This window comes from Panicum virgatum, chromosome 1N, assembly GCF_016808335.1.
Source record: "Panicum virgatum strain AP13 chromosome 1N, P.virgatum_v5, whole genome shotgun sequence".
Lineage (NCBI taxonomy): Eukaryota > Viridiplantae > Streptophyta > Magnoliopsida > Poales > Poaceae > Panicum > Panicum virgatum.
Window position 1 is genome coordinate 2618591 of NC_053145.1, and position 12083 is coordinate 2630673.

Below are 12083 nucleotides of genomic sequence, written 5' to 3' on the forward strand. Positions count from 1 at the left end.
TTTTGAATTTGGATTTGAATTCAACCGGTTTCTACCAGTTTCCGGTCAAACCGGTCCGGTAAACCGCTGCCGGAGGGTGACGGTTTGACCGGATCGGTCGGATTTGTAAACCCTGAGTTGGAGGCAGCGGCGGCAGTGCGCGGAGCCGTAGTACGAGGAAAGGCAAGTGGGGTTTGGGGGTTTTGGGCTCTGCCGTATTTAATTGCAAACAAGTCCCTCCCTTTGATTGAATATTTGGATAAACCCTTTTCCTTTTTTTCAAAAAGACCTTTTTCCGTTTTTTGCAAAATCAAATCAGAAATAACGGCCAATATTCCCGGGAGATCAGAAGATGTACTACATGTCTACATGCATGGTAACACGAGTCAATATGGGATTTTCACAGTTCAGAGCGCCATTGGAACGCACGTACTTTTGCAGAAATTTCATTGTGAGACAGCATGAATATGAAAAATTTATTTCCCTAAAACATTAATCCTACATAATTGGCATTGGCATTATAGTAACGGCCAGACGAGGAAGTAAAATTGCTCAAATGGTTCATCTTCGTTTCCTTTTCTTTCCTTTCGTTCCATTTCCTTACCGATGATTTTCATCAGTATTCCAATGAACAAAACCATCCCATAAAAAAAATGACTGCCAGACAACAATTCAGAGGAAAGGGGGGGGGGGGGGGGGGGGTTCAGGTTATCCTCAACATTTTTCACTGATCCACAAGAGACAAAAAGACTCGGGTCATATTCAATTAACCAGAGCAAATAGAGAGAATTAGCGACGGTGCATTGTAACCATGGAAATGCCTATCTGTCTAATTTCCAAATTCCAACTAAGCAACTATCTATCTAGATTATAGGGCCAATATAGCCACTATTTCATGTTCCTATAAGAATGCAATGACCCTTTCTGGTTAGCAGCCCATGATTTGCCTAATAGCTGCCCGCTGGGACGACGACAACCTTGTTGGAAAGGCCACGTCGAACTTGATTACCAGATTCCCCTTCTTCCCCGGCTCCTTTCTGATCGGCCACCCTTCATTCTCCAGCACCACCTCGTACCCAGGGCGCACCACTTCCTCCACTCTCACAGGAAGATTCCGGCCATCTAGGGTTCTGAGGTTTATTGCCGCCCCCGCGAGTGCATCCACCAGAGGGATCTCCTTCTTTACAAGAAGGTTGTTCCCATCAAGAATGTACACGTCATGGGGCTTCAAGTCAAGGATGAAGGTCAGGTCCTGTGCCAACTGGCCATGCAGCTTGTCGCCTTTATTTGGGAATGTAATCTTGGTTCCTTTCTTCCAGCCAGGCAACACTTCCACTGCCAAGACCTCTGTTTCAACTTCTACTCTTCTGCACAAGATGAGATTCAGATGAATGAGTCTGAGAAACAGTATAATCTCTATTTTCTTAGTAAATGTAACATCAAATAGATTTAGATATCTCAAGCTAATCATGTAATTAACAAAACGAAGAGGAATAAACTTTGTGGTTGGTATTCAAAAAAGCAAGAATAATAGTTAGGACCATTAGCAAATTATTATGTATCCTTCCCATTGCTTATGATCTACCTCTCAAGAAGGAAAGTGCGCACACAGGTTTTAATTATGAAGCAAGAAGTATACGACTGGTATACCAAGTATGATGTCAAAATGGCATGATTTTCCTCCAAAAACTGTTTCCATGTCAAGCAATCAAGCTACACAGTGCATTTACCAACCAGCGGGCTCATCAGATTCAGACAGACATTAGCATGCCCTTGCAGACAAATGTTCCAATTAACTTTTCTAGGATTTCATTTTGGAGTGGTCAGAGAATTTGACTACAACAACAACAACAACAACAACATAGCCTTTTTTCCCAAGCAAGTTGGGGTAGGCTAGAGATGAAACCCGAAAGAAAAAAAGTTCAAGGTTCAGGCACATTGATAGCTAGTCTCCAAGCGCTCCTATCCAAAGCTATCTCTTTAGAGATATTCCAATCCTTAAGGTCTCTCTTAACCGACTCATCCCATGTCAGTTTAGGTCTACCTCTACCCCTCTTTACATTATCGACCCGCTCAAGAACCCCATTACGCACCGGCGCCTCAGGAGGTCTTCGTTGGACATGTCCAAACCATCTCAGCCGATGCTGGGTAAGTTTCTCCTCAATTGGTGCCACTCCGACCCTATCACGAATAACTTCGTTCCGGACTCTATCCCTCCTTGTGTGCCCGCAAAACCACCGCAACATCCGCATCTCTGCTACACTCAGTTGCTGGACATGTCGCCTTTTTGTAGGCCAACATTCAGCACCGTATAGCATCGCCGGACGAATTGCTGTCCTATAGAATTTGCCTTTTAGCTTTTGTGGCACCCTCTTGTCACAAAGGATGCCAGAAGCTTGCCGCCATTTCAACCAGCCAGCTGAAATTCTATGCCTAACATCTTCATCAATGTCGCCATCCTTTTGTAGCACCGATCCTAAATACCGAAAAGTATCCTTCTGAACCACCACTTGTCCATCTAGACTAACGTCTCCCCCCTCATGCCTAGTCGCGCTGAAATCGACTGGAGTAATGAATTTGACTGGAGTAATGAATATTAGTTGGAGTATGACTGCACATTTCAGGCAATGTGCAGTTGAAAAGAGCCAAATGTGACAAAAATGTTCCGTATCTGCAAGCTCCCATAAACATACTTCGATATGCAAACAAAAAATAAGTGATGGTGACACATTTTCAACTCAAGCACCATGTATATGCATTCAATGATTCAAATAACAGCATTCATGACTCATTCAAATCTACACGTAATAGAGTTAGAGCGCCCCACCTAGCCAACCCGACCATAAAACCCAGGTGTTATAGTGGGAGGGGTGGGGGTTTTTATCCTCAGTCCAACATTCCCCCTACTGCATGCGAGCCGGGCGAGCCGCGGGGCTGTGCCACCTGTCCGGTCTCAGCACTTCGGTCTCAGCGAACGCAGCCAGGGAAATCGCGCAGCGGAAATGCGTGGCCGGGAGGGATCGAACCCAGGACCTCGGCTCTGATACCAAGTTAGAGCGCACCACCTAGCCAACCCGACCATAAAACCCAGGTGTTATAGTGGGAGGGGTGGGGGTTTTTATCCTCAGTCCAACAAATAGCATTCAACTTGCAGAAAAAAAAAAAGGAAAGAAAAAAACACACTGGACTCAGTATCATGAAATGCAAACAGAAGATAACAAAATTAAGAGCATCTCTCAACTATGGCAGAAAAATCATGTCTATGCAGGTTCAAATATCTAAGTTTTGCAAATGTGTTCACACATTGGTCCAAAATCTTATGCAGAAAAAAGGAGAAAAGCATCACATTGAGGAACAACATATCATGACAACAAAATTATAGGGATATGAGGAAAGAAATACAACATACCCATCTGGATTTGCAACGTTCCTAGTGATCTTCATTTTCCTTTTTGTTCCATTGTACAACTCTTCAAGTGTGCAAGGTAATGTTTTTTCCACAGGCAGTGGCTTTTCTGGCTGGCTTGTACTAGCACCACTCTCCTTCCGTGAACCAGAAGGAGCTTCGCTCCTAGTGTTTGTTGCTGAAGTCCAATGTGGTCTTTGCTGAAATTGCGTCCGGTCTTGGTCGAAGGAGTAAGTCTTGTTGCCTGCCATGAACTCGGCAAAGAAATCATCTGGGTCACTAGGATTGTACCGGAAATTACTTGGACCGCTTGGGCCAGCAGCTGTGGAGGACCGGCTCTGTGAACCAGGCGGAGGCATCCCCTTTAAGCCTTCCTCACCATATTGGTCATAAATTGCACGCTTCTCTGGATCACTTAGTACCTGCACTAATCATCTAGAGTTGGTCAGCAAAGAGCAAATAAGCAACGAAGCTCTTGAACTGAACTTTACATTATAGACGCAGTTGAAAGAGGAAAATATGAAACAAATAGTATGTTCTGATTTTTCTACATAAGTTTGAAAGTAAAATAAGTATTATGAGTACAAGTCAAATGCAAGTGATGATTACAAGAGAGATAAAACAGTTGTGCTTTTTGCTCTTTCTTGCTATTGCATGCAAACTTTTAAAAAAGTGTGCACCCAAATAATATTTCATCACCATACTATATGCTGAAGGTATGTGAAGACTATGATAGAACATTTTTTAACTAGCAGTAATTGTACTTTACTGTAACAAATACTAAGTTTTAACCTCACCATTTCAAACCAATGTTACTCAAAATATTTACAAGTTAGGAATTAGGCTTCCAATAGGCCATGACAGAATAATTACTTTTGAAACTTAAGAAAAAGTGCAGGATCATAATATGTTTGTTTTGGCATAAGATTCACAATCAGCTTGTATTATTGAATTTGAATTTTTTCCCTAATATTTCAATGTAACTGATTCAAATGGACAATGCATACTCTCATTTTGTGAAAACCATTAATATTACTTAATGCGTGAAGAAAAAACATCTATGTTTTGTTTCAAAAATGAAACAGAGTGGAGGGAAACTCTTCTTAGGAAAAAAATACTCTAGCTTCACAAATTAATTAAAAGCATGAACTATGTGTTTCACTTTGTAGATCCAAGGTGCAAATTTAAAATGCTGAACACAACTCCATTTACAGAAAACTAAAAGATTCCTACATGCCCAGTGGATCACACCCAAATAAACCAAACAGTCAACAACTAAAATACTTTAAAAACTGGGAACATATGCTTCCTACATCACATTGGAAGGGAAGTTGATGGGCGAAATTCACTTGCCTCATAGGCCTCAGTTATCTGCTTGAACTTTGCCTCAGCCTCGGCGCCTCCAGTTGGGTTCTTGTCCGGATGCCATGTCCTCGCAAGCCGCCGATACGACTTCTTGAGGTCATCCAAGGTTGCATTGCGATTCACCTTGAGGATGTTGTAGTAGTCCATTCCCATCTGCTTTTGCAGTCAGGAAACCACGAATGTTGCAGTAAACCATTAACCCTAGATCATTGTATCTCCAGACCCCGAATTTTCAGAAGCCCAAATTCACAAAACATTTGGGAGCTCCAGTCATGGGCGGACCCCCAGCATTGGACACGGGTGTACACATGTATCCGATAGTTTTTGCAAAGAAATCGGTATATATAAATACATGTACATAGCGTAACTGAGCGAGATCCGAAACAAATAGCTCAGGAAAGGAATGGATCAATAGTAACTTCGCAGCAGGAAGGGTAAGGCGCTCCGCGGTATTAGGGTTTGGGTGCTCCGTTTCGCACAGCAGGAAGGGAATAAAGGGCTGGGCATACCTGGTGGGTGCTCGTCGACGGGCACCGGCGAAAGCCCCGGCGAAGACGTCGCGGAGGGCGCCGCCGCTAGCCAAGTCGTCGCCGGAACCCCCAGCAGGCAGCGGGGGTGGTGTAATCGGTTAAGTCGTCCTTCTCATGCTCTTATCTTGTTAAGGTAACATTTGGATAATGAAATTGGTTTATGTACATTCTGTTAGTTTAAACAACTGTGCAAATTCTGGATTTTTCAATATTTTAAATGATATTAATTTTAGAAAAGGAATTAGTTCTTTGTTTCATATTTTTATTTTGGCAATGTATGCTATGCAAACCACCTTCATATGCAGACTATGGAAACTCCAATCTGAGCCATCGGATCAACATCTAAGGGGAGGGACGCAGGGGGTGGGAGGGGGGATTTGCAAAAGTGTGATTACCCAATCCAAGGGCGGGTCTAGATTGTAAAATTATCTCATCCCTCATGTTTTTTGGATGTTGATCCGATGGTTCAGATTAGAGTTTCTATAGTTTACATACGCAGATGGTTTGCATAGCATATGTTGCCTTTTATTTGATAAGTTCTACGAGAAGATATAACAAAAATTGGAAACAACTTATTTTCTCTTTTCTTTCTAATAGAAAACATTTGACTACATCCATCCAACTGAGAATGATACCTATCTTATTCACTCTGTTCGCTTGACTCGTCAGTCAATCAGTCAGCAGTACTTTTCTCTCACACAAATCAGCACCAGCAACCAGCTAGTCAACACTACTTTTTCCTCAACAAATCAGTACCAACTATCAGCCACAGCCAAAGCGAATAGAGTCTGTTGCATGCATCTACCTACATAAACTATGGAGTTAAATGTACAATTAATTTTATTTCAGATAGGGGACAATTTAATATACAAATTTGGTAGGTTAATTTAGATGAACTTAGCTATATTATCTATCTGATAACAGATAAACATAAGAAACATGTGGAAAATAAAATACCACACTAACATCTTATCTACTCATCAAATTGAGTTAGTGCTTTTTTTATGTAAATCCATTGCTCGTTTTGCATTTTAGTAGGTTGATGATATTTCTTTTTCTATCCCGATTCTCCTTGTGCTACCAGCCACCTTGTCCTGAAATCCGAAATCAAAAGAAATTGAGATTTTACGTCTAGGCTTCTAGGCGTCCCGTATCCGTCTTCATTTTGAGAATTAGTAAGGCACACCCATCTATTAATCATACAATATGTTGGTGAGAGCAAATATTGTAGAAGATGAGAAGCGGGTGCAGTCCAATCTGGTGGAGAGAGAAACGAAGAGAGAGAAAGAGGCTGTCGTCTCGCCAGACGCCCGCTCAAGCCGGCTGAGACACGCTGTGCCTTTCTTCTACTGGCTGAGTTTGCTGCGGCAGCATTCAATGCCAGCAGTGTCCGCACCCTCGTGCGCAGGGAGGCATGCACGTGCAACCTGGTAGCCGGCGATATTATAAAACTTGCTCTGAATGTATTGGTGGTAAACTAAGATGACTTCGAGATTTGGTCCTTTTCCAATCTCGGTGCGAGTATAGCCAACCATGAGAGCTAGGGTTACAGTAGCACTTAGGCCTCCTCCCACGATCGGTGATGTCGTCAGTAAACCATTTCTTTAATCGGTAAAAAGTGCATAAACCTGGCACTAGGCGCTACAGTTCTCGCTAGTGAGAACATCCTCCTCACACGCACGGGACGCGAGGAACTGCTGCTGTGCAGCCTAGCGACGTCGCCCTTGGTAGCTGTAACCACTAAAGGAGGCCTTAGAGTATTATCTCATTGAGTTGAGAAAGATTTTATTTCAAATTTTATTTCTCTATTTCCTTAAATGCAAAATATTTTTTTAAATGATAACTTTTGGAGGTGGAATAAAATAAGATAAAAGATCAAAACATATGTTTCTTTCCACTGTATAAGCAGCTAAAAAGGGTATTTTCTATTGCATGTCTTTCCGCTAGACTTATCCGCACCGACTTGTTAAGTTTTCTATAAGAAATTAGGAAGATAATGTAACTTAGCATACCCGCTTTCTGATCTCAAATAAGTAATTGGAGAATTATTTATATAAGTGCATCCAACTATTATGTTTATGTATTAATTATGCATTTAATTGTAAAAATTGAGTTGAGCTCTTGTGGAACTATTATTGTTTTAGGCCAATCATTTTAATATTTGCTATTGATCCAATCTTATATCTGATTACTAATGTATGGAGTTTATGCCATGACATCTTAGTGAATTAAGGCTGAGAAAAAAAACATTTCAGGGCATTCCAATCTCATTTCTATATTATAATGTATATGTTGTATTGTAACTTTACTAGATTATAATTACTGTAGGATCATGTAAATTTAAAAGGAATTCATACCAGTTACAATAAATTTAGTCCGTGTCATTGTTATTTTGAAAAATCCTCTTAAACATGAAACACTGTGCAGTAGTCTCAATTTAGGCGTGAGGCTTGAGAAATCCAAATCCGCAAGTGGAAACACCAAGCAAAGCAAATATTCTAACCGCGTGTGTTGTCTTTCCGTGTGGGAGTCTCACGGCAAAGGCGGACAAACCCAACCCAGCAGCCAAGCCAACAACAAGGGGTACTACAAGGCAAACACCACACCACTTGCTGATCTCTTCCTCTCCTCGTCTCTCTCTCTCTCTCTCTCTCTCTCTCTCTCTCTCCAGCTCTCGCCAAACCAGACCAGACCAACCCACCCACTGGAACGGACCGTGCCTGCTGCGTCCAGCCCTGGCTCCCGCGATCCACTCCTCTCGAGCTCGACGGAATCCCGGGGGGAGAGAGGGAGAACAGCAGCCGGCCGGCCGCAGAGGGCAACAGCTGCAACCCGCGGGCCGCCACCCGCAGGCAGGCAGGAAGCGGCGGGGGGATGGGGCAGGCTATTCGCAAGCTCTTCGATTCCTTCTTCTCCACCAGGGAGATGAGGGTAATGATGATATCAACCTCCCTGTCCTCCCTTCCACCTTTTCTTGGTTTGATTGCTTGCTTATGTTTATGTAGATGTAGGTAGGTTCTTGGAACCTCTAGGCGCATGCCTGGTGCAGTCTGATTCTTGAACGAAGTAACGAACCTTCGTAATCTTAGGTCACCGCTTTGGATTGCTTGAGGAAATAAATACTGGTTGGGCTGGTGCTGCCCAAGAATCTGGGCGTATGGGTTGGTGGTTGGTGCCTTGGTGGGTTACAAGCTGATATGCCGTTCCATGCCGAAGGTCCGAGTCGAGTTCTTGGTTAAGTATTGGAGAGTGGCGTGTGACAGGCTAGACAGGGGTCCGTTCTGTAGGATTTTTTTTTCACTGATTCGACGTCTCTTTAAATCTAGTTATCAACTGTGATATGCAGAACTCGATTGAATTCAGTGTTTGGTAAAAAAAAAAGAATTCAGTGCTTGGTCACTGCTAGTTCATTCTTGCGTTCCTCTTTAATAAAATATAAACTATACCATCCTTACAGTGCGCTGTGAAGTGGGAATTATGAGACGTGGATTGATGCAGCACTTAAGTAATGTACGTTAGCAGTAGATGATGTGTCTAGTGGGTACTAGATTCCAACCCAGCTGTTTTTCTCATGGCCTAAATAGAAGATAGAACTGAAAAGTGATCTTTGTGATTCTAGTTAAATATACTTTTTCAGGTATCCTCCTTGATCCAACGAATCATTCCATAAATTCTTACTCATTGAGTCATCCTCAATCAAGTTCTGTTTTTTTAATCAATGGTTATATGACTGTCACTAATAGTGTGATTACCTTCTTCAAGGTTGTGATGCTTGGTTTGGATGCAGCTGGTAAAACAACAATATTGTATAGGCTGCACATGGGAGAGGTTCTTTCAACAGTCCCTACAGTGGGTAGGTGACCTGTATCATTATTTGTTACTTATTTACCTACAACGCTGAATCATTGAGGTGTGTCATGAAGATTGTATCCAGCAAGCTGACTAGTCATTTTTTCTGGGTGCATGTTTGCAAATAAAACATCGAACCCAAAAGACTGTACAGACTGAAAGAAAGGCAACAATAGTAAATCATGACCAATGTTTGGTTGAAATAGTAGGTTGCTTGGAAGGAGTTATCTGATCTTAATTGGTGTTGATTTGGAAACATTTGTCTATATTACATCTTAGTTCATACGTAAGTTTCCTCAAAACTGGCATTCTTCTTCCATTCAATCGATACGTTAATTTATCGCATAATATAATTTTGGAAGAAAAAAAATCAATGGAAGCTGGTAATTTTAACGGAGAGCACTGCAACTTTACTTTATATTTAGCAAGAGGCTATGTCATGCTTTTGGACAAACCAAGCTTGATACATTCTTCAGTGTATGCCATTACTTGTGTTAGAAACTTTTGCTCTACAATATTTGAATGATGGGGGTGAAAAAACCATCTCCAGTCAGTTCTTCACATGATCTAATTTGCCTCTGGTAACATAAATTCTCCCCTGCAGGTTTTAATGTGGAGAAAGTTCAGTACAAGAATGTAGTATTCACTGTGTGGGATGTTGGGGGCCAAGAAAAACTCAGGTCGCTGTGGAAGATGTACCTCAGTAATTCTGATGCACTGGTAATAACTATTACATGGAAGTCTATATATACATGCCTAGCTTCTCATTATTCTATCTGGTTTTTTTGTAGTTCTAATCTTTCTCAGTTCTTGCTTTGGACTTTGCACATTGTTTATCTTCAATTGTAGCTAATATCCAAATCACGGCATATATGTACATATGGTCTTAAATCTAAGAACATTTTTGAAAAAAAACTGCATCGGTGAACTTATTAAGCTGGTGTACAGAACAGAAGTGAAGAGCATATAGTTGTCTTGCACATTGTTTATTCTTCAATTGTAGCTAATATCCATATCAAGGCATATATGTACATATGGTCTTAAATCTAAGAAGATTTTTGAAAAAAGAATTGCATAGGTGAACTTATTAAACTGGTGTACAGAACAGAAGTGAAGAGCATATAGTCGTCTTGCTAAGTTTGTGTTTCAGCTTTCGACTTGTTGCAGATATATGTCGTTGATTCTTTGGACAGAGAAAGGATTGGAGATGCGAGACAGGAATTTCAGGTTACTATTTCATACTACATCCTTCACTACATAACTTCCTGGCTCCTTAAATCATGTTTATTGATGATATGTGGTCCTATGTGGTCCTACTAACATGCATTCTATTTCTCCTTCCAGACAATTATCAAGGACCCTTTGATGGCAAACAGCATAATCTTAGTATTCGCAAACAAGCAAGACCTGGTAAGTTAGACCACGAATGTTGGAGTGCTAACTGCTGCTTGTGTAGTTTTTTTTTATTACTGTACTGGCGTGCTCACATCTATGTTGTGAAATTCCCCTTTGATCAATGATTGTATTACATATTCTTTTAGAGTGCCGAGAAAACATTTCTTTGAAATTGTTTATGACTAATTGTAAAATGGTAAGTTTAGAACTGCTGTGAAGGATCAAATGAGCAGTGATGGAGTTAAACTTCCAGACTGATGCTTTTTCTTCTTCACGCAGAGAGGTGCGATGAGCACAGATGAGGTTAGCGAAGGACTGGGATTACATGATCTCAGGAACAGAATATGGCACATACAGGGGACCTGTGCACTCCGTGGTGAGGGCCTATATGATGGCCTTGACTGGCTTGCATCCACCCTGAAGCAGCTGCAAGAATCAGGCCATGCAACTTCAGTTGCTGGCCCTTCCATCTAATTCAACAAAAGGTTCTATTACATTCTGAGCTCCTTTTTTTTTCTTTGGTAACAAAGACATGAGCATTGACCATTTTCTTTGCTGTCACCTGGCAACAACTTATTGCAAGTCCAAGATATGTTATCACTATTAATTTTCCCAGTTCACTAAACTCACGAATGCATGCTGTCAGAGCTTTGATCGATTCTGAAATTACTGTTCTGTTTGTGCAGTGAACTCGGTGCCTCAACCAATTGACACCTCATGCCGTGGCTGCCTGTTGATCTGCTATAAGTGCTAAAAGCCCACAGGAGCTCCAGGGCATGGTGGGGGCTGCCAAGTGCCCGCAGATGGAATTCGTTTGCTGCATATGAGCCAATCCACGCTGCAGTCGCATACCTTTCTTCCTAGTCTCCTAGATGTTTGTAAAGCCTTAGATGAGAGGACGTTTGTGTGTATCGACATTGATCTTGTCTTGTGTGTATACTTGGAGGGCAGGTGCACGTGGTTTGTTTCGGTTATTGATTGTTTGTCAATAAAGATTTGCTCTGTGATTCAGCATATTACAAGCTTTTGGCGACGAGCTGTAACTCCAGAATGTATTGCGGTTCTTTTTTTTATGAAAAAAATGGTTGAATGTTACACTTGGAAAGCAAAAAAAAAAGAATGAAGCCAGAAAGATACACTTTCTATTTTCTATATTCAATAAAAATATTTCTCTTTTTGCAAGGAAACAATAAATTAGTGTGTTAATCTGTTTAATGCTAAGAAATTACTAAAGAACCGCTACAGCAATCATGAGAATGTTTCTGATGCAGTTTGATGACAGAGGGAAAATAAAAGAGTAGAGGGAAATGGTCCAAAAAGAGAGACGATGCATGCTTCTGATGCAGTTTGACCACATGGAGGGAAAATAAAAGGCTGAAGCGAAAAGGAACCAGAGAAAAAGGAACGACGCCTGAGAGATTCGAACTCTCGCGGGGAAACCCCATGTACTTAGCAGGCACACGCCTTAACCACTCGGCCAAAGCGTCGTTGTTGGATGAATGGTCACAAAAAAATATTTATCAAAACTCAAACTTCCTTTCGCACGCCATCCTTCGATA

At 41.5% G+C, this 12083-nt stretch overlaps 2 protein-coding genes and 1 non-coding gene across 4 annotated transcripts; 1 reads left to right on the forward strand and 2 right to left on the reverse strand.

The window, feature by feature from the left end:
• Positions 1-685: 685 nt before the first annotated feature.
• LOC120654540 (dnaJ homolog subfamily B member 1-like) lies at positions 686-5408 on the reverse strand. Its single transcript, XM_039932107.1, has 4 exons — positions 5260-5408; positions 4739-4903; positions 3389-3807; positions 686-1346 (listed from the first exon to the last, which is right to left on the reverse strand). Exons 2-4 carry the CDS (start codon positions 4901-4903, stop codon positions 908-910), a joined length of 1023 nt encoding a protein of 340 aa, XP_039788041.1. The 5' UTR covers positions 5260-5408; the 3' UTR covers positions 686-907.
• A 2474-nt stretch (positions 5409-7882) lies between these two features.
• On the forward strand, positions 7883-11619 carry LOC120654541 (ADP-ribosylation factor 1-like 2). Of its 2 annotated transcripts, XM_039932109.1 has the most exons (8): positions 7920-8048; positions 8091-8211; positions 9043-9133; positions 9734-9849; positions 10297-10356; positions 10474-10539; positions 10804-11009; positions 11211-11619. In XM_039932109.1, exons 2-7 carry the CDS (start codon positions 8155-8157, stop codon positions 10996-10998), a joined length of 585 nt encoding a protein of 194 aa, XP_039788043.1. In that variant the 5' UTR covers positions 7920-8048; positions 8091-8154; the 3' UTR covers positions 10999-11009; positions 11211-11619. The 2 variants fall into 2 exon arrangements, with proteins under 2 accessions (XP_039788042.1, XP_039788043.1); XM_039932108.1 differs by having other exon boundaries at positions 7883-8211.
• Positions 11620-11929: 310 nt separating this feature from the next.
• Positions 11930-12011, reverse strand: TRNAS-GCU. The gene has a single exon. It is a non-coding gene; the product is annotated as a tRNA-Ser (tRNA).
• Between the last annotated feature and the right edge of the window lie 72 nt (positions 12012-12083).